We start from the raw sequence: 22,316 nt of genomic DNA on the forward strand, positions 1-22,316 counted from the left end.
AATCGCATGCAGGTCCGTACAGAGCTGACTGCCGAGAGAGAGGGGCTAGCGATATCGGCAGCCTCACTGATACGGCCGATACTGGGCTTTGGCAAAGACCAGGACGACGCATGCGAAGGGAGACTAGATCTCTTTGTTTACAGTAAAATAGATAAACCCAATCACTCACGTCAGGCTTCTAAAGAATACGATTCCACGTTTGCTTCAAAAGGAGAGAGGCATCGTGTTTTTATTGGTTTATAAAAGTCTTAACAACGTAAAGGTCTATCTGCACTGAACGTTTTAAACTGAAAGGAGGAGAGAGAGTCCTAATCGCAAAGAGGCGGGGGGGCTCACCTGCTTGATCCGATCGGGGTTGACGGTGGTCTGGGGCTGCAGGATGCTCACGGGCTCCGTCTTCGCCACGTTCTGGGGCATTTCTCGGATCTTCTCGGCGATGAAGCCGTGGACGGCGTTCAGGGCCTCGACGGTTCCCTGGATCAGGCATACCCGCTCCGTTGTACCTGCGGAGCCCACAAAACTGACGTAAGTACCTTCAAGGAAAAGCAAGCGGGGAGAGTAAGGCAACACCGAGACAGTGGACACGTGACAGCAGTCAAGAACACAGACAGATCCGATCAATCACATCCAATACGACTACTGTTAACAATAACATTTCATCTTAATAAATACTTCTGGATGTTATTTTAACTATTATTTTAAATTTCACTTATAAAAAAACAATGCATATTTGTAACTGTTGCAGTACTGACACACTGCTTTTCTTTTAAACAGCTACACACAGTATTATTATTATTATCATTATTATCATTGTGGTGTTGTGTTGTGGGTATTGTTGGTGTTGTTGTGTTCCCTTTAAGTGGTGCAGGCTTGCCTGTGTGGTTTCATGGCCGCAGATGGGTTCGGTTACATGACCGAGCCCCAGGGAGTCGTTACAGCACGGTATTAATTGTCCTCTAAACGATGAGAAGTGATGTGGATTGATCAGTGTGGCTAATGCGAGTGTTTCTCCCCCGGTCGGGAGACACACATTCACACAGGCCAGGATCGGGTTTCAGCGGCGCTGGGAGAGCAGCCTGCATGTGAGAAACTGCCCCAGCGCTGCTCAGAGGGGGAACAGGCCCAACACACAGCTATGGCAGGCGGCACAAATCCCTCCTATGTTTCCACCTTCCCAGCAGACCACCCTAAACAAACGGAGACCCTGCGGAGGACCTTTAATTTACGACACGTACGGCACCAGCTCTTACTGGAGTCTGACAACATGCCTGTCTGAACGAGAACAAGAGGCTCTCACAAACTAAAGCACTTCATCGGCCACACAGCTGATCTGAGTCAGGGATGCTGCCGAGAGATGTTCTGGGGGAAATTCTCATTTAAAACACAACCCAGATACAATGTAGGCAACAAAGTGTCAATAAAGGAGTAGGAAGTCAATGTCTCAGCTTTACTTGAAACTGTGCATCGCCAGCTCAGCCCACAGCTAAATACAAACATGAGTGTGCAGTTTATAAAGCGATAATTAAGCTACATCACAGCTTGACACTACTCTGCATGTGTACAAAAATGCACAACAAGTGCAAGACGTACACAATAAGAGAGCTGGACTGCAGTGTCCCCCCGGCCCACCGCAGGACACCAGGGAAGTGGCCATCGCTGTAATCCTTTTTATTATAATCGTTGTTATTGCAGTACATCTCATAGTAATAATAATTAATCTGCTTGTCGATTTAAATGCATCGCATGTGCTTTTAAAAGTGCCTGAGCTACACAGAGAGTTACAAAAGCTACAAAACAAAAGCCCACAATCCAAATTAACCTGTTTCTCCGACAGTGCTGTAAAGTGCAAACTGATGGCGTTTTTGTTGCAAATGCCAGTTATTAGGAGATGGACAAACACATGTCACACTTGATGAGAACAAATGGAAAAGCTTTCTGGCGACTCCATATCGTCCCGAGGAGAAATTATTCAAATTTTCGGGCTCTAAAAGAGTTTGACAGGATCAAAATTAAGGGCAGCATTCAGATGTTGTGAGTGCCACACTCAAAGCTTTTCAATCCTCTGTCTTAGCAACTTCAATCCTGCATCTCACAATACTTTTCTTTTCCTTCTCATCCCTCAACCTCAATCGCATGAAGCATGAGAAGCAGCGGCGCATGCGTGGAATACAGATCGCTGGTTATTCGACCCGTTTCTATGAACACGGCTACAGCGCTGCTATGACGTAACAGCCCTGACAGCGCTCTCTAATTTCCCAGGCTTTTAAGCTCCATTAGTGTCTAATATAAACCATCAGGTTGTTTCTCAATTTTATTTGTTTGACATGAAATCTTTCCAGTTTATATTTAGACATCAGGGAGAGAAGTGCACAGAGATCCGGCGCGGGGCATGGAAGAGATTTGCCGATCGTGACGACCCCTTTCTAACCCTGCAGGGTATTGTGTTGGATGGCAAACAACGGGAAAGCAGCTGTTCGACTCACAAAATGTCAAGCAGTGTGAGCGGAGATCAGATATTAAACATCGCCACCTCAGCCGAGTCTCCATCACTTTGTTACTCATTTGTGGCGCACAACGAGGGTATTTAGGTTGTATTATTAACGATGTTTCACATTTTTCTATCTGCATTCCTTTCAAACCACAGGCCGACATTTCTTGTACAACACACTACAGACGGACACAATCGTTACACGTCTGCAGTTCTCTTGGCTGGTTTCTCAGACCCCGATGAGCATGGGAGTTCAGGACTGATCAATTACCCTGAGCGGGCCGTGACTTGTATTCATCTGGGTCTGTGAAACCAGCCCTGGAAGTTACCATAGCTAGCTACTAATTTCACTAACAATTAAGTCAGACACGACCAGTAACAACAAGAAGCAAGAATCTGGGAAGACCTGAGCACTGAAGGCCAGGTCAAGGTCCATCCTGACTGACCGCCGAGACACAACGGACTAAACTGGCCTGAAATGTTATCATTACCAAATGAACCCGCGATGCCTCGTCTCACGCAAATGCTTGACATCGCCAACCTCTCTGCTGTCCTTCCCAACCGCTAAGCTACACACCACCAATTAACATTTTCTGCCATGCAACAAAATATATACATTATATTTTCACATATTCAATTGCAGTTAAGTGTTGCTGGAAGCTTTTAGCAGCCCTTAGAGGGCAGATGTTTCACGGAGCTGGCGTGTTGTGACTCTTCATTTACGGTGTTCACACAGACGCACATCTGCAGACACACAGACACACACATAACCGTGATCGATTGCTCTGTCCTGCAGCTCCATCACAGACCTGCCACCTGCCTGGGTTTCCCCAGATTGAACCCTTTCCTGCAGGATTCCCTCAAATGCATTATCTAATAAGTAGTCAGTTATTTTCTAGATGTCTTTATCCAGCTTGCATGGTGCAGAAAACACTTGCATGATACGTTCTAGTTACTCAAGATATCACAAGGGCATCGCTACACAAACTCATCTACACAATGCAGTGACTGACAGGAGAGCATTAAGGATCTCTCACACTCCTGTTGTCTCCACAGATGATGATGTGCTTTTTGAAAGACATTTGGCGCCGATTTCTGCACCGCAGAGAACCAAATCGATATCCTGCAATAACGTGTGTGACGCGACTTTACAATCACAGCCCCCTTTCCAAAAACTGCTGACCCGTTTCTTCTTCTGGAATCAGATGCAGTAAATGAATAAACACACGTGTATCGACTTCACAGCTTTCTTTTTCAATTGCTCTGCCAAGAAAAACACCCAATCTTCTTTCTTTGTCTGCAAATTCAAACATCAGTGCATTCCAGCCAATGACATATAAACATTAAAGAAAAAAATAATAATCATTAAGCTGCTGACAATAGTCCTAAAAACGAAACTAGAGACTAGAGCCGGTCAGAGTATTGTAATGAGTGCCTGGTACGAGTTTAAAGGAATGCGAATTAGGATTGTAAGCACAGAGACTTCTCCTACCTGCAGTTTCCCCAAACAACTAACTGTAAGAGAGCACGTGTGGGAGTTTACCACAGTCAGTACATGGGATTTCAGGGTCCCTGTACTGGTTTAATCTGGGGCACGTGACCCTTTATCTGTCAAGTCCACCGCGCTGATGGTGTCTGATTTGGTGCCTGGGAGGCACACAAACAGTTGGTGTTTATATAGACATATATACAATAAGTCTTAAATCAATGGATACACAAGCATGCCGTACACACAGATAAAACCTGCGGCACACGTGGGATGTTGATTTATGCATGTGCTTTTGGTTTATGGCGATGAAAGGCACGTCAAAGTGTCTAAGCGCGTCTCTGGTTGTGCAGCTGAGAGTCGAGTACAGAATTACGTAGGTTAGACGACGAGTCAATCAACGCAATCTGAACAATATCAACAGGAATGGGCCAAGATTTCAATATGGCACTTACTGTCCAAATACATTAGCCATCCTAGCCTCTGCTATAAGGAAGTAAAATCAAAGCAGTTTTACAGCATGACATCATGAAATAATTATAGGCCAGAGCTGTATTTAATAACTCCCAGGATACGATGTTTACCTGTTGTGAGGAACATATAGGCCTGAGTCAGAGGCCAAGAGTCTGGCAGCAATTATGGCCCCCTCTCTGATCTTTGTGCATCTCAACACACGTTTCAACTTATTTTCATATCTTTTATTTCCTAGATATAGACAGAATCCAGAACAATATTAAAATAAATAAAAAAAGAGAGAGAGAGAGAGGAGGGAGAGAGATAGAGCAGTGAAGTTGTGTGTGTGTGTGCGTGCGTTTTTAAATCTGTGTTAGAATCTGGTTCCTGGGAGGGCCGTGTTCAGCAACTCAAACTATTTCTCGTCTCCATCTTAAAAGCAGAGCGAGCGCAGAGAGGGAGAGTGAAAACTGGTTCTGCATTTCAAAGACAGAGGAAAAAGCCATTATCTGTCATGTAAAATCTTGTACAATGCTCATAATATGAATAGCTTAGACGGGGTGGGGGGTGGGGGGTTTGAGAGAGACAGAGTAAAAAGAATAAAAAGATGGAACCTTATTAATCTCCCGATAGTGAGGTTCAAAAACAGCAGCTCTCCGCCGGCCCCTGGGGACTGTCGGTTTTAATATCAGGCAGCTAAGCTTCCTTTATTATTTAAATGTTCGGCACCAAACATCCACGGCAATGTGATCAAACACGAGACCGTCAGAATGCGCTGCGGCCTCCGACACGGGAACAAACGCTCCTGATCCAAGGAACTTCCCAACGACTTCTTGCCACCACCGAAAGACCAGGTGCCACTCCGTTGTCAGAAGTATGACCCCACCTTGGACAGACCGCAGACTCTGACCCTCAGAAGTTGTGTTGCAAAAAAAACATGGGATATCGGCCTTTGTTGGCACCGAGACGAGGCCAGCTGCACACAATCTAACCGCAATCAACACCTGCTCAATCAGAGGGGCGGCGTTTCTGAGCATTGGCCGTTACACTCAGAAGAGGTTCTTACAAAGAAATAATAATAAAAGTGAGCTCAAATTATTTTCCATCTCGACTAATCAGGGTCAGCGACTCTGGTTAATGAAAGGGCGTTTCGCTGCCAAGGACACTTTGTTCAGGCAGTGGGATCTCCCCACTCCCGGTCCGCGTTGTTTTTCTTCGCTCCAGCTGTTTCTTATCCCCTCAGAGTAAACCGCTAAAGTTTTGAAAAGAAATTACAGCAGCCGTTCGGAGTTCAGGCTCCGACACATAGACAGAGATTAAACTGATATTATTCCACACCGTATCGTTTGAAAGATTGTATTTATTTCCGCCACCGATTAAGAATGATTTCCGAGCTTTCGCAGGGGTCAATGATACTTGACAAAAGGAACCAAACATAAATATCTGCAGAAAGCCAAGGAAATGATCTATTTTACCCCTTAAATTCAACACGTTTGACACAAACTACTTTTCAAGTCCGACTCCAGGGATGGAAAGAATCCAAATCCACTGGGCTGCCTTTACCGCAGGACCGGGCTGACTGTGAAATAGTCATAATGAAAGCCCAGAAAGTACACAACAGGTGGGAGAGACGATAGAGGAAAAAAATGACTATTGATGGACAGGTTTATCGTGGACCCCACTTTAAGGATTCGGTTCATTCCGTGGACCGTAGGCATGGACGTATTCGCCCCCACCACCCTTGAAAAGGCCTCAGAAATCAAGGAGACGTTAATTATTCATCGCCTTCTCAAACTGCGTGAGTGGAGCGCGACAGGACAAGCGTAAAGCACCGTCGAAAGCCCAACGAACACAGACAATGACCTCTGTTACTTTACTGCACTGTACCGGTTTGACTACACACAGCGGTTTCTCCTCTCCTGGGTCCAGGCACAGACGGCCATTGCCACGGCACTTGCACACACACAACCGCAGCCAATCATGATTACAAGGCCTTGATGGGTCCGACAAGGAGGTCAAGACCCCTGTGGTCAGGAAAAAACAACCAAATCAGATTTAAAAACACAATCTGCACTGGACAAACGTCTGCATGGGGACAGAACTCTTTGTATGCGAGAAGCAATGTGTGCCGCAGCTTCAAGACCTAGCGGAGCCCTGATCTTACTTCATATAGTTTCCTGACCTCACAACTTCCTCACAGCCCTCGAGACACACGAGACGCACTGACCGGAAGGCAGCCGCGCTCTGAAGCTCACCATCAACACATCCAAAGAGGCAGGAAGAGTTCAGACACACTCGCCGTGATCTCAGGCCTGTCCAGAGCACAGAACTGTCTAATATTAGCAGATCTAGGATGTCTAAGACTGCCCTTTTGTAATGCTGTGCTCGTTCTTTAACACCTGCCACAGTCTGCACATCTCACAACCTGAGCGCACGTCACCTACGAGTCTGCGAGCTTCAGCTGGCCCTCTGCCTTTCCCTTCTGACGACAACACGCAACATGACGAGCTGGGAGACACACATACCTACGTCTTCTCTGGTATATCCCTCGTTCAGCGGCTGCCAGCGAGGCTTACATCACCTTCTACATCTTTACCGCACGGCTCGCCGAGAATCGCTACCGATCGCACGCCCCCACCCCACCCCACCCCACCCCTGGACACATCACCACAAACAGAAGATGCACAACGTGTCCCTACGAAGCGGGATGCATTTTTAAACAGCCTGCACTGCGGGGGAAAGCGCCTTCCAGCCGGAGAACATGGGGCCGGGCCCGGGATCGAGTCTGCCGCGTTTCCAGCCAGCGCTTAAGAGATTATCGCTGGCTCTGGGAGTCGCGGCGAACCCCGACAATTAGAGATTTATGAAATTAAATCTCCTCTGAAAAGAAGAGTGAATAGAAACAGGCTGCACTTTAAACTGCAATCCTCACAGGAGACACACACGTCTCATGGTTTGCCGGGGCAGGAAATGTCCTCGCTTGTCCGAGGGGCGCCCGAGAGGTCCAAAGACCCGTAGCCCAGCCAGAGAGATTACTCCCGACTCCAGTCCTCCAGTCTTGCCATCTGTTATCTCCGGGCCGCACATCCAGAGGTGGTCCGTGTTCGGGGAACAATGCGCGGACAGACAGGCCTGCTCTCTGGGCTCAGGCCTCTCACACAGCTGCCACGTATCAATGGCATGCAGGAGCAAAACAAAAGGAGCTTTAGACTGTACATGAAAAAGCAGTAGAGCCGTGTTTCTATTCACAGTCAATCCCTCTCAGTGACATAACGAGACAGAAGATAAACCGACGTATCAGTTTCTGTGGCAACGAGTTTTTCACCTTTATTATTCTTTCAAACACGTTCACAATCAACCGGAGAACGCGATGACCTTGGATGCCGTCACAGAAATTATTATTCGTTCCTCCCAGAACGATTTCATTTTCTTGAGAGGAGCCATTTTCTTTTCCACAAGTTTCCTCCATCCTTTGTCGCGGAGATCATCTTTTTGATCCAGGAACGGCCTCATCTATGTTTGAAATAATAATAATAATGAAAAAGCTGAACACTTTTCTGCACAGTCTGCAGTGATGGGGGGGAGACGCTGTGCTTTGATCCCATCTGTGCCGAGCCGGTTTAAACACGTTCCAGATGAAAGGGCAGACTCTGGGGGGGGAGGCACAACATCCAGCAAAGTATCGGTCTCACATTTGCACTTCCCCGGCATCCACCAGCATCTGTGTCATGTGTGGAATTATTAAATTATATCGTGTTTGTGTGTCTCTTTAAATATTTATCATAGAAAGAAAACGACTGCCACCACAGAACATGAAAGTGCCGCCATGGGCTATAAAGAGCTGCTGGAACCCGATATCCGTGTTGCTTAATGAGGCCCTAGCAGAGGCCCCCGGGAGCCGGTGTTGGTCGGTCATCGGGGGCCCGGCCTCGCTCTCAAACACAGTCAATCGTTCAGCCGTCAGTGCCGAGAGCCAGCACCGGGCCGAGTGCAGGATGGTGTGCAGGAGCAGAGAGGGGTAGTCTAACTTGGCACAACATGGACACGATTACATCTCCAGGCTTTCTGTTTCATTGTGTTGCTCTGGCTTATTGAGTTAATGTGGGTCAGAACAGAAGGACGCGCGAGTGCAGCGGAGAACAGGGGAGCGTAACCCAGCGAACCCCACTATCAGACAGGGCTGCACGTTCAGAGGATGGGCCCCGATCGGACGCTCAGTGTTGGTCTTAACGAGTAAACAATCAATTACATATTCATCAAGTGAAAAGCATCCCGGACAGAACGAATGCCAACAGTCTGGCTCATCTCTTATAAAAATAACTGGTTTATATTTAGCACAGCTATGAATTACAAATGTCCCTTTTTTCCTGGCAGATTATATTCTATATGTATTTATTTGTGTGTATTAATTATGACAACAAAAGGAAAAACAGGGCGATTCACTTTTTTTTAAACTTCTTTTTAAGCATCATTGCTGCGGATCAATTCTGACACACGATCAATGTTAATCAGCTCTCGGCACAGTTCAGAATACGATACAGATTCATAAAGGAGATCCTGAAACCTCGATCCAATGCAATCGGTCATTAAATCATGAACCGCTGCTGAATTAATAACAATCACACTTTCACACAGAAGCAATGATGGCGATTTTCCCCTCCCAGACCAGTGTGTGAAGGAGGGCTTCGGGAAAGTGCGAAAGGCCGAATATTGACCTCCCCCCACCCACGGTCTCTCCAGGTGCCCCCCCCCCCGCCACTGTATGCTAAACACGATCTCTTCCACACCCCCCGATCTATAATTTGCACGTGATTATAACCATTAATGACAGAAGTGATTGAATCCTCCTGCGCGGGCGAGTGCGGCTGGCAGCGCTGCCATGGAAACAGCCAGGCACTTATTTTCCGGAGGAGTGGGGTGGGGTGGGGGGGGGAGACAGGAGAAGATGTCGATGCCTTTAAATGGTGGAGCGAGAACATATGGCCAAACAGCAGCAGCACCAAGTCGAGAGTGGACAGTTCGGCGACGCCTGTGCCGCCAGTCTCGAGGGCGCCTCCTGCCGAGGTCGTTTTAGGCGGGAGTGGGGGGGGGGATCTGGAGATCAGGCCCTGCATCGGCTCCGGAGCCCAAGGTGACCTGAACACATCGTGACTGGACCGCCTCGACAGCGATTAAATATTAAATGACCCAACTGAAGACGAGAGTATCCCAGACTGCGGTCCGGTGCGGGGGGGACGGACACCTCTGGCAGTGGGAGACCCTCCCCCGAGTTCCTCACCGATACGGGCGATTAATGACGCGCTCTCGTCGTGCGAGTCCCGAGTCACTCGGATTCTTCTGCCAGGGTCAGGCCGGAGCGCAATCGGCAGATGTCAGCTGACATTCATCAGCGGTGGTGCGAGCGTCTGACTCAGCGGAGACGCTTCCTCCCGGCCGGCCTCGGTCGTCACACCGATAAATATACAAATACACACACGTCATGACCTTCGCTGCCCCCTCAGGGTTTCTGGAAAAGATGAGACGCAGACCTTTTCCAAATCCGTCCCAAAGTCACCAGTTCATTTCAGGGGCTCATTGGTGCGTTTATTAGTTTTAATTGGCCGACGTGACCCGGTCTGACCCCCAGAGCCACCAGCAGGACACAGCCGCCCATTCAGAGGGTGAGAGGCCCGTTATTACTGGACTATAGTCTCTGGCTATTGGCGGTTAATTTTAGGATGCAGGAAATGTCATGTGACACCTTTACAGCACATCCCAGCTCCACTGCTCTGCCTCAAAGCCACAAGTGGCACCTTCACAACATTAACCTTCTTACAGTAGATTTATACAGAGCTGTTACACAATTACAGCTATATTAATATGTACACAGATATACACACACACACATTGATACACATATATTAAAGATGATCTGGCCACAGACAGGTGTTGAAAGCCAGGAGGACGGCGCTCTGAGAAAAGCCTGTTTTGTGTTGTCCGTCAATGAGATGAACGCTGTGTATTAATAGCTCTGTGACAGTTGTGTTAAACCCCACAGTCTCTAAAGTAAGCCTTTTCCAGATAAAGGCTCATTCCACGGTATCCGATGGCTCAGCTGGTGACAGTTGGACCACTTAAACCTGTGCTGCTGTGCCGAGTCATTGTCCAGAACCGCTGAACTCTCTGGGTTTCCAGCACAGTTCATATCTGGCCCTGGGACCCTGATCAGTCTTACACGGGGAACGAAGCTCCTCAGTACACTGCCGCTCCGAGGCCAAAGCGATCGAGCCGAGCTCCTCGAAGGACACACAGGCCAGACAACAGCCCTTTATTAAAACCCGGCGCCGTAATGAAGTTGTGAAGGTTTAATGAGCCTCACACCGGATCGGTTTAAGGACGCGTGCACTTTGGCACGAGAGCTTGGTGTCATGAAGCAGGGCTCCTCTGCGCAGAGATAACAGCATAATTCACTTAACCAAAGCTTTGACTTCTGAACGCAGAGTTAATTGTACGAGTGCGTCAGTAACCCTTTCGCATTGAGCCTCTCTGTGGAACAATCTCTACAGTTCCGCGGCGGAAAAGAGCAATTAAATGAAAAGAACCACGATCTCTTCATGTAAGAAAAACAAGACCACTTTTTTGGGGGTAATTAAATCAAAAACTATCTCAGGTAGGTGGAGCTCTGGATGGGACTCGTGCATATCTTTGGCTCATTCGTTTCTCAGGCCCATCTTTGAAAGGGGTGATGGCAAACCCTGCAGTTTGAAGCCGGTCCAAACAGAGTCACTACAGCTTGCGTTCGCCAGATATCAGGTTATCTGCATAGTCATTATCTTGCATCTTAAAGCCAGCGATGAAAGGCGAGGGCAGGCGGCCGTGCCGGGTCAGGGCAGGACTGTTCCTCAACGTGAAGCGGCAGAGAGTCGTGTGTCATCGAGGCGCTGTGGGGATGCAGTTGCTGTGGTATAGAATTACACGCATCGTTCAGTCATCCGTGCAAAGAAAAACCTCAGACTCGAGCGGATACGAAAACAGATCCTTAGAAAGCACAGGAAATCGATCATTACCACTTAAAAAGAGAAACAAACACCGAAGAACAAACAAACAAAGAACAGTTGCATTCATATGCAGCAATCTTAGAAAGGAAAGCAGACCCCATGCATGTGTGAGTGTGTGTGTGTGTCCGTCTCACGAGCCGATGAACGCGGCTCTCAGATATGTGTGGAATCCGCGAAGGGACCCCCGGACCCCCAGCCCAGCAACCGTTACAGATGCAAACAGGCCAAGTGCGCTGGGCTGCCATGCATAGCGCTCCGAGTTCCTCCGTCGGGTCACAAGAGATGTGAAAAAGCGATCCTTAGAGCTGCTGCCCCCCACACCTCCCAAAAAGAGAATTAAGCACGGTCCAGATGGGGGACAGGTTGCAAAGAAATTTGAAGCACTGAACTCTTTACCCCGAATATATATGTATATACACGGCAAAGGCCTGCCCAATTTAAAACCAGAAACAGGTTTATGTCCATATTTGACGAACTGCAGAGCATTGGGTCTACAGTCGAGGTGATTGTAAAGTTTTTCCAGCAATACCAGGGCTGGCATTTTACTTTTCTGGGCAAAACCACCACAGTTGTACTCAATTTATTTAATTTCTATGCTCGACAAGGTCTAAAAGCATAACGCGCAATGCTTAGTGAGATTAAACCGTATCCTCGCACCATAATAATGCAAGTACAGATCTCTAACGGACATTAAATCATGATTTTAAATAAAAAAACAGATCTCTGCACACGATTCAAATCCTGTTTATCAGCATGGGGGTCACCGAGGTCAAACTGAAGACACAAACCAGGTTTAACGTCGACTTCGAGAAGCACAAGAACACGACAGGGGATAACGGCCGACAAACAAACAGGTTTCAGAGACACAAGATGCTCTTGAAAAAGCCAGAGAAAGTGCAGAATAAACCCGTCTGTAGGAATGGATCAGTAATTGATCATTGCAGGCCTATGAAAAAGCCAAACTACAGAATGGGAGAGACCCACACAAATAATCACAAGAAATTCTCTCTCAAATTCTAACTAATTATCTTCACATTAATCAATCAAGAAAATATTTATTTCTGAGTCCTGTTACCTACTGCCGATCTGAGCACGTGCACATATTTAAGGCCGTGCAGAAACCGCGTGATTTGCCAAATTTCACATCGCTGTTCTAGATCATCGGAGCTGCTTCCCAGCTGCAACATATTTTCCAGATGATGTCACAGGAGCGAAAGCCACTCGGGGACACACACAGCCCAGCGGACTGGTTCTGATAATGCAGCTCCGCGTCGATGTTTCTGTTGTTGTTGGGCTTTGCTTTTTTTTTTTTTTTTTAATTACAGAAGTTGTGGCAGCAAAACAAACCCCAAAGAGAATCGCTAATTGAGGGAAGAGGGCGAGAGATTTAGGAGAATGTGAGTCGAGCAAACAAAGCGAGAGCTGCGTTTCTCAGGCCGACAGCTAATTGGTTCAGTCTGCTCTGCTCCAAAACCACAGCGCATTATGTACGGATTTAGTTTGTTCCTCTATTTATTATTTCATTTGAGGGCATGCGAGACAAATGGAGCTTAAGGAAGCGCTTGTAAAACATTCCTGCGCCGCTGCATGTGCTTTTGATTATGCACTGCTTGTCTGGGGAATATGCTGCCTGAGAAAAAGTCTTGCTGAAATCCGAAGAGACGATGGGACACCTGAATTATCCCGGCTCTCCGTGCCCCAGTAGGTGCCGTCCGGACTTCGCTCTCCGAGGGCTGCGCTGGAAAAACCGCAGCCACCCAGAGCCCCGGCCAAGCAAAGCAATACGTCCCAGTCAGGTCAAACCACAAAGCGGAGAGATTTAATTCAGGGCAGGAACGCGAACAGATCCTGAATTGTGCCCAACGTGATGGATGTGTTGGTTTGTTTGTTTGTTGGGTCTATCTTTATGGCAGGGAAAACACACTTTAGTTATAAATGCACAACCGCATGAAACTATAGACGTCTCTTTCACCGCACTGCAAATGGAGGGGAGGTTGTTCTGGCTAATAGACATGCAAAAGGAAAACCACAAAATCCAAAGAAACAAGCAACTATATTTAAAGTGCTAAAAAGAGAAGAAGAAAAAGTTATTTCTGGTACCTAGGACCTGTCACTGGAGATCTGGCACCATATGAGGGATAGGAACACTATTGGAGGACAATTTAAAGTTTCTATGAATGTGAGAACTTTAAAAGGTAGATGCTGACGCTGACGCAGTGGGCAGAGGTACACACACACAGTGGATGTTATACTCGTTTCTCATCCTCGTTGGGTAACTGTAGCCTAATCTTATAATTATAATCAGATTTGATTTACTGTGATCCTTCAAAATCACAGGAGAAGAGGATGATCCCCCAGCTCGGAAGCGCTCACACCCAGAGAGGAGAAAACAGCTGAACTGATGGCCGGAAAGTTTTCACCGTGATGTCAGCAAACAGGTTCCACACTGGTGTCGGGAGCCTGCTGGCATATCCCGTGTTCACGTTACACACAAACACATACACACGCACACACACTCTCTCCAAATATCCGGTGCCTGGGCTCATTCTGTGCTGTCCATCACGTCCCCCACAAACGTGCCAGCCAGGGAGACAGGAAAAGCAGACGGTCAGGATGTCTGAGGTCGGGCTTATCCTGAATGATCGGGCTGTTCTGGGCGGCAGAGACCGTCTGCGCTGCCGTGTTTCTAGGTGCGAAGCGAGCGTGTTGGCAGAGGGGATGCTGGGATTGAATAACATCCACTGTGTGTGTGTACCTCTGCCCACTGCGAGGGCCAACCGTAAAATACCGGATGGGTACAGATGGGAAATGCCTACACTTAATGCATCAATACAAAACACGGTCCGTCTGCTGCCAGTACTGAAGGAACACATACGCAGGTATACAGCGCTGTGCAGCCGATTACACACAGGTACAGAGTTAACGAGAGACGCACTATTTGAATTGGGGGAATAAAATCAATCAATAGAATTTAATTGCTAGTTCAGAAAGTTTGTAATGATTCGATGCAGCAATTTGAGCAGGAATTAAAACAGAATAAAGCGATACCAAAGAAAACAAACCGACATAAATAACCTGTTAAATCACAGGAAAAAAAATTATGGAAATTGGATTAGGGGATAAAAGTGGATCACACATAAGGGAGAGACTAATGGGCCTCAACGAACAGATGAGAATAAGCCTGGAGTTGACAAATTAATTGCAGAGTTCAGCTTAAAAAATAAATTAAAAAAAGACCTTCCACCCATTTGCACCCCAGTGATGAGACTTCGTGTGGCGATTTTCAATAAGACACTTAACTGATCAGCGGGAAATCAATAATTGTATTATATCTATCTCCCTCTCTATACACATACTTTTGGATCTAATTTTAGCAATCTAGATTTAGTAGTGATGCAAATAATTTGTAATAAAATGAATGGCGTTGTGTTGTGTAAATAAATAAGTGTGTTACCGTCAAACAGCTTATAGAAGACAATTTCTAAATTGACAGAAGCATTGAGCATTCGGTTCCCCATGAGGAGAGTTGCATGTATTCATTATAAATAGGTATGACTGTATGACAGTCGTGCATTTTTCTTTAAAGAAAGAATTTAAAAATCAACAACAACAGACACACAATGCGACGGCTAATTAAGCAGCACTGCTAACACAGCCTGTACCTTTTCTCCCACAAAAGTCTCCCAGGTGACTTGGGATCAATAACACGTGTCACACGCCTGTGAAACTAGTCGAGATGTTTTCTGATGATTGTATCTAACTGAAAACCCAATATGAGGCTACTAGGGAGATGCAGTTTCTACAGCAACATCCTGCTATTATTTAATTTAGTCTCTTCTTTATAACTCTTAGTTGTGAAGTTCTCATCTGGCACAAACAGGACTCTAACTACCGATCACCGAAGATTAAAACCAGGGTTTTCAAACGATTGGATCTGGAGTAAAATTGATCATATAAAAGGGGTATCCATTTTAACAATACTGCAGAAGAATAAATATGTACCAAACCAATGTATTTACTACTACAGCCCTAACTCGTAGCTCATCTACAAAATGAAAAATATTGACCGCGAAGCCTGCGTGAAATTAATGAATGTTTGACGATCGATTCCCGGGTTGTGGTTCATGTTAGCCAAAGTAATTACACTTCTGTTTTTAATTGCCTTTGTTCCCTCATCAATTTCTGCCCCTCAATGCAGGTGGACGCATCTGTGGCCCTTCTGAGGAGGCAGGGGAAGGCCGGACCACTGTCCTGCACACCGAGGGGCCAAGCCAAGCGCTTTCCAAACAACGCAACATTTCACATGCACGGAGAATAACACGCGGAGGAAATACATTCTCACACCGAAGCCCAGACTGCTGGGACTCTCGGCCCCTCAGACCCCCGGCACAGTCACTTAGACGGATCTCCTGGAAAACCGGGCTTTCCATGTCTATAGTCTGCTCTCCCTGCAGCTCCCCGGTGAACCGAAGGAGCTCCAGCACATTTGCGGTTCTCCTCGATCTCTTGAAGGAGATAAATGACCTGACGAACGAGGAATCTGACCAATCGCGTCGGATCGAGCCGTGATTTACTGTCTGAACCGCCTCGGTCTCGGTTTCCTTCTGGGCACGCAGTGTAAAAACAAAAACAGTGTAATGAATATCCCCGCAGAGTGGATTAACAGCCTTCTTTCTAAGGGTTTTCCACAAAAGCAAACGCTAACAGGACAGAAAATGCTTATGGAACAAATTAGGAAGAAGGGAGGAGGGGAAGGGAAAGAAGGGCTGGATCGCAGTCCTTCTCCAGGCCCTCCTGATGTTTCGCACCGGTGATCGCTGACACGACGAGTGTGTTTCCAACGGGGGGACCCCCTCGTGCCTCCCGGTGAAATCAGAGCAGCCTTGCAGAGCAGTTTCAGCTTCAGAGAGGAAAACGCCCCCCCGCCCGCCAGCACAACACCGGCGTCCTGCTTCCAGACTTGTCAATTACAATATCAAATTAATAATTATTTTATTGTTGCATCCAGGCAAGTCCTTGAAATACACACATTACTATACATCAATAATCCATCCCTCTATAATCCATATATCCATCTATCTATAATCCACCCATCCATCTCTCTCTATAATCTATCGATCTATAATATAATATACAACCTATCTATACAGAATCCATTTCTCTGCAATCCATCGATCTACAATCTACAACCCATCTATAATACATCCATCTATAATCTTTCTATCTATTACCCATCTATCTATCTATAATCCACAACCTATCTATCCACAACCCATCTATATTAGACGCACCACACAATGAAATGTGCTTTAAATCAGCAGCTATAATATGGTTATTAGTGTCCACAGGGACGGCCTCGGCTGCAGACAATAACCCCGATGCCGTCTGCTCCCAACGTCACATTTTCCTACAGCTGACAGCGGGGGGCGGGGGCGAGCCAAGAGCCTTTGATTCCGTTTAGTACCAGTTAAGAGAGCGTGTGTGGGGGGGGTTGAGTTTCCAGTCTGAGCGAAGCCTCCTCAGGTCACTTTACTCTGTTTGTGTGTGTGTAACGGCATCGCTGCCAGGCCCTACTATAATGGGTATCCAAGACTGCGGGACTCACTGAAGTTTTCCCCCAGGAACTGGCCGTCGGTACAGATGGTCCTGTCACTGAGAGTTTATATATTTATGTGTATATACACAGTATATAAATACATGGAGCGACAAAGGCTATAATTAGTGCCATGAGTTTCAGACGGGGGGAAATTAAATACACTTAATACTAACCTAAATATTTACGCACGTCAAGCAGAAATAAGACATATTTCATTGGCCTTCAGTTGGTTTATATATTTGTGTTCTTTCACTCCAATTCACCGCTGCTTTTTTACGGTTGTTTTTAAGTAAATCCCAAGCAGCTATTTGGGGAAGATTTACTAACTAACAGAAAGGCAAATAAATGACAGGAATGTCTGTTTCAGAATAACTGCTGCCTTAGAAAAGACTAATATTACTGAGGAATGCAGAGAAAATATCCAATCTGTCATCACAAATCTATTGATGCAGACATTATCCATCAAATCGATACAGGAATGAATATATTAATGACATCCTACACATCCTATGTGAAGCCACGGTTAATGGTTAAATTGTTGTTTTACTTTTTGTAGTTCACCAGTTGGTCATCTGTTCTGCCACACAGACACGGCACAGGTTCCCCACGGGGCGGTCTTGCCCGTTGGTCAGCACAGCAACGCTGGTTTGGGCTGCTGGCTAACTGGTTTATCCGACGGTTATTTGTAAGCTACGCCGGCCTCTCGATGGAGAACATGCAAGGGAAGGGCCTATCTGCAAGATGGGATGACGGGCAATGAAGGCATGATCGGGTCAATTCTGTCCCCACTTCACTGCCTCATTCTTCATCTTTTAATTTAATCAATCTATTAAATCTATAGCAGTTGCTTATTACGATGCTATATTGTCTTAAGTACGAGCTACTATGGGACCACACTGTGTTCAGCCGTGTCTTTATTATCCTTGAGAGACTCCTCCGAGCGGCGAGAAACTCATCCCCGTCACTGCGGTGCCGTGACATTTGGTGAAACACTAGCCCTGCTCTCTGACTGGTGATGTCACCGCTGGCCCCCGGTGGACTCGTTCCTCAGAGCTCACCAAAGCCCGGGTCCGCGCTACAGAGGCAGTGATTAAGAGGTGCTAAAAATAGCCGTGACTCCAGACTCTCAGGTCCCCATTAGAAGAGTAAAAACATTAAAAACGGTTAATTAAAACACCATTATTGTATGCCACATATTTACAAAGTCTGACAGGCAACAGCAGCTGCCAGCGCCTCGCTCTCAGAAGCAGAGAGGATGATGGCTCTGTTGATATAGAAACAGGGATCGCACATTTTATCCTGCGACACAAACTGCGAGCGCACAAGCTAGTAAACACTTTTTTCTGGTGTGCGCGTGTCTTTTTGGGTCATATTTTCCCCACCACCCTCCTTTCCAGCTGCTGTCATTAGCAGGCCAGGCACAGCGATCCAGCCGTTACATAATAAGACATATTTTAGGGAACCCAAGAGACGTGCCAAAGGGGAACTGTATATAACCTGGGGAAACAATTTGCTGCAGTACGCTCTGTACAAACCCGCCGGTAGGTGTTTGTGTCAGACGTAGCACATCCCACAGAACGGCCTCCCGCACGAGGGCCGCGGCAAATCTACATTCTGCTCGCAGAGAGAAAACCGAAGGAGAGATTAAGGAGCACAGAGAGCACTCGATGTTGTTTCGGTGGCAGGGAAGAGAAAGAGAGTCCGTCGTTGATCTGGGAGGGGAACTGCGCAGGCAAGAGATCGGGCTCGGCAGAAACCAGCTGTGGGTTTACGAGTGACAACCGATACTCAGAAGGCCGAGCGCTGCAGATCGTCGGTGCGCAGACGGGACACATTGCCACTGTGACATGGTGGCTAGGAAAAGGGGATCAGGCTTCCTGGGCCGGCAGGTTCACTTCCACAGATCTCCATAATCGCCTATAAATTGTATTTGATGCAACTGTTTTACTCTGCAAAGATAAACCGGAGGCACAAACTCCCTTTTCAAGATCTTGGGCAGACGAGTTTACGACGTCACACAAAAAATGACATTTCTAATCAGCAGAGAGTTCAGATCAGTAAGATTGGGATAAGAATTACACCAACGTTTGGTTTAATTTTGTATTGAAAGCACCAACAGCATCGAACGCGGTGACGGAGGGCTGACCGGTCATGAGTAGTGAGTCTCGACGCCCCCGGGCTGTGCCGAATGCTCAGAAACCCCCCCACTCTTCAGCCTCTGCCGGCTGCTTCGGCCCACCAACTGAAGAACCAGGCCAAGGGCATCTGCGGAGAGGTTTGCTCTGATGCCGTCAACATTTTGACTTTTAACGAATACATTATTCAGCAGAGTTAACACTACTACTACTATAACAAAAAATAATCATAAAGCAATTCACCAATAACCCCCACGCGTTCAGCCAGGGGAAACCGACAGGTTGTGCCTTCGTCAATCTCGTAATTGTCTCCATACTCTCTGCCGTTGCCGAGATAGCGCGGTGACGCAGACGCGCCGAGTGTGTCGCTACCTGGCTGGGAACGGCGCGCGGGAAGCGGAATCAGCAGCCAGTGTGAGAACCTTGTTAAATGATCTGTAATGCTACACTGCTGATAATTATTTGTCACTTACAGACATTCCTTGGAAGGCTGACAAAAAGCCCACATAATGAATTGTGTGTGGCTTAGCACAGGAAAATTACAATTTAATAATTACCTTAGGCATGAGTATAAATTAACTCTAATACTGCTGTGGAAGAACAAAGAATTTAAAAGTTACTGAGAGAGAGAGGGAATAGATTTAAGGAATCATCATCTGCATTGCAAATTTCAAAAGCAACGTGGCGGCGCTAGGCGGTGCATTATCACGCTCGCTCTCTCAGACAGGGAGACGTACACACCTCTGATCAGGACACACGTGTTATGTAGGACAGGAGTGGCCACAGCCCCCCTCGTGTGCCTCCACTGTCAGATAAAGGCCGAGGTTGAGCCTCCATTCCTGCTGCTTACAGATTAAATATTTCCGTGTCATCATGAATTACAGGCGGCCTGCAGTGAGTACCGCACGATCGATGGCAAGCAAGCCTGGCCCGAAACGCACATTTAAAGCACAGCATCGACAACTCTTTGTATGACCAGCCGCCAACCGAGACCAGATCTTCTGCACAAACTAGGAAGAAACATGATGATTTCAATTATTCCCAATCGCAATGTCCTTACGGCCCAAACCCTGCGAGAACATCACACAATATGGTTCTGGAAAACACAAAGAATATTCTGGAACATACATGTAATTCAGCGAGTGACTTAAAACACATTAAACTTCCAGCAGAGCAGGGCGTTCACAGCAGCTGTGCAGAAGGTCTGAACACATCATGTTGTCAGTTCATTGCGTTTATAAACACAGGGCACAACGTTTTGTAATATTCATTATGTAAACATGTTATGATGATATTCTTTAAAATGTTACTATAACATACAAGCTTCAGAGTTTAATAATAATTGCATCTCAGTGAATCAAACACTGGGCTGCTACAGCCAACTCCCCTCTCCCTCTTTCTCTCTCTCCCCCTCCCTCCCTCTCAACTGTTGACATCAGAATGCAGGCGGTGTCTCCGCTGCCACGCTGGGGCAACATGAAGGTCAGATGTCACAACCTGCCAGCCCTCTGAAAATCATTACGGATCAATGCCGGCGATCTCGGTGCCACTCAGGGAGTTTATCCGCTCTGCGATTAGTACGTCCACGATCAAAAACAAACGATTTCACTAACTGAGTGTTTGGGATTACCGATTTATAAATATTATTACCACTGAGGAGTTCTCCAGGTGAACCTTCTGCTACTGCCATTATGTTTATTTCTCCCTTTTCTCCGTATCAAGAATGACTCGCACACGTGGGAGTGAACTCAGCGTACTTCTCCTTGGGCTCAGCATCAAATATTCATTAATTTTAAATAAAACCCTGCTCCTGTTGTTCCAGTGACTGTATTCTCCAAACTGATATTGATTCTGTTTTGCTTGCCTCCCCCATCGAATGGATGGTAGCCAAGTATACTGTCAGACAAAAGGGGACAGGGCTGGCAACGTAATTAGAGCTAATTACGGGGGCTGCCGTCCTACCAAAACAGTTTATTTCTTGCTGAATAAAAACACTTTGTCGATCAAATTATCATAATTGGAAATAAGACACTGAAGAACAGAATCAAAAGCTGGTTAAACATCAGTCTTCCAAGCCTATCTTGTATATATACACATTAATACATAAACATATATCAATTGATAGCGATCGATAGGTAAATACATAAACAAAAATCTCCAAATAATTCTGAAGACCGACTGCATTCCTGTGTAAGATTTTATAAAAGAATCAATGCCTAATGAATAATGCAATCCTAGAGTCAATACAGGAAGCACTTTTCTGGCGTTTTCTTGCTGAACACGCACAGATGCGCTCTTTGAACATACAGGGGACAATTCAATGCATTCAGAGGGACTTAAAATAGTCGTTTTTTTCGCTCACAGCAGAGGAGACGTTTATTTCCGGCGGCGAATCGGGTCGCTCGTCAACAGAGACGGCTGTCACTTGATAGTTACGGCTCCGTGAGATAAATGAGCGGGGAAGAGGGGGTTGAAGGAAGAGTAGCCAAATGAACGGGTTTCATCGCCGCGTTCGAGAATGGGCGGATGAATGAACCAGGCGTTTCCCAACGACCAGCGCCCGACCGGAGGGCAGTGCAAAATTCATGCCGTTGCAAATTACAGCAATAACTCTACATTTCAACAGGTTCGATTGCCATCTGAATTATTTATTGTGTAAGGCAGTAAGAATGCGGCAGTTACACAACCTCTTGTGAAAGAGGCTGCTTACGAAGTCTGCAACGCGTATCAAACCGCCAAAATGGGCCAGACAGCTAGGCCATTATTGTAACACAACTGCACAACGCAGCTCAAAACCACTTCATCTCTGTTCAGGGAAGGAATCCTGCTTGGAAAGGATCATGCTGTACAGAAGGGAGGGTCTCTCGATGTGGATTCTATACAAAAAAAGACACTAAACTAATAAGCTTTCGGCGGATCAGCCCCGCGAAGCATACTGTGAACGGAAAGTGGGTGCATCGCTTAAAATGGCGAGCCGACAGGAGGAGATGGGCTGGGGGCTGGGGGCCGGGGGGGGGGGAGGCGCGATGCTCGTAATCAAGTCACAGAGCTGCTTGGCAGCTCCGTCTTCCCAGGGTCGCTTTTGCGCACTCTAATGAGATTTGAATTTTTGCATAATTTC

General features: G+C 46.7%; 1 protein-coding gene across 5 annotated transcripts in view; it reads right to left on the reverse strand.

Moving 5' to 3' along the window:
- LOC136716923 (RNA-binding protein Nova-1) overlaps positions 1-22,316 on the reverse strand; it is a 61,722-nt gene that overhangs the window by 16,664 nt on the left and 22,742 nt on the right. For 3 of the 5 annotated variants that reach the window (XM_066694346.1, XM_066694344.1, XM_066694347.1), the window contains exon 3: positions 337-533. In XM_066694346.1, coding sequence (XP_066550443.1) covers positions 337-533 — 197 coding nt within the window. The remainder of the gene's footprint in view (positions 1-336; positions 534-22,316) is intronic. The other 2 variants (XM_066694348.1, XM_066694345.1) reach the window with 1 other exon arrangement.

Source organism: Amia ocellicauda, chromosome 21, assembly GCF_036373705.1.
Source record: "Amia ocellicauda isolate fAmiCal2 chromosome 21, fAmiCal2.hap1, whole genome shotgun sequence".
In the NCBI taxonomy this organism is placed as follows: domain Eukaryota; kingdom Metazoa; phylum Chordata; class Actinopteri; order Amiiformes; family Amiidae; genus Amia; species Amia ocellicauda.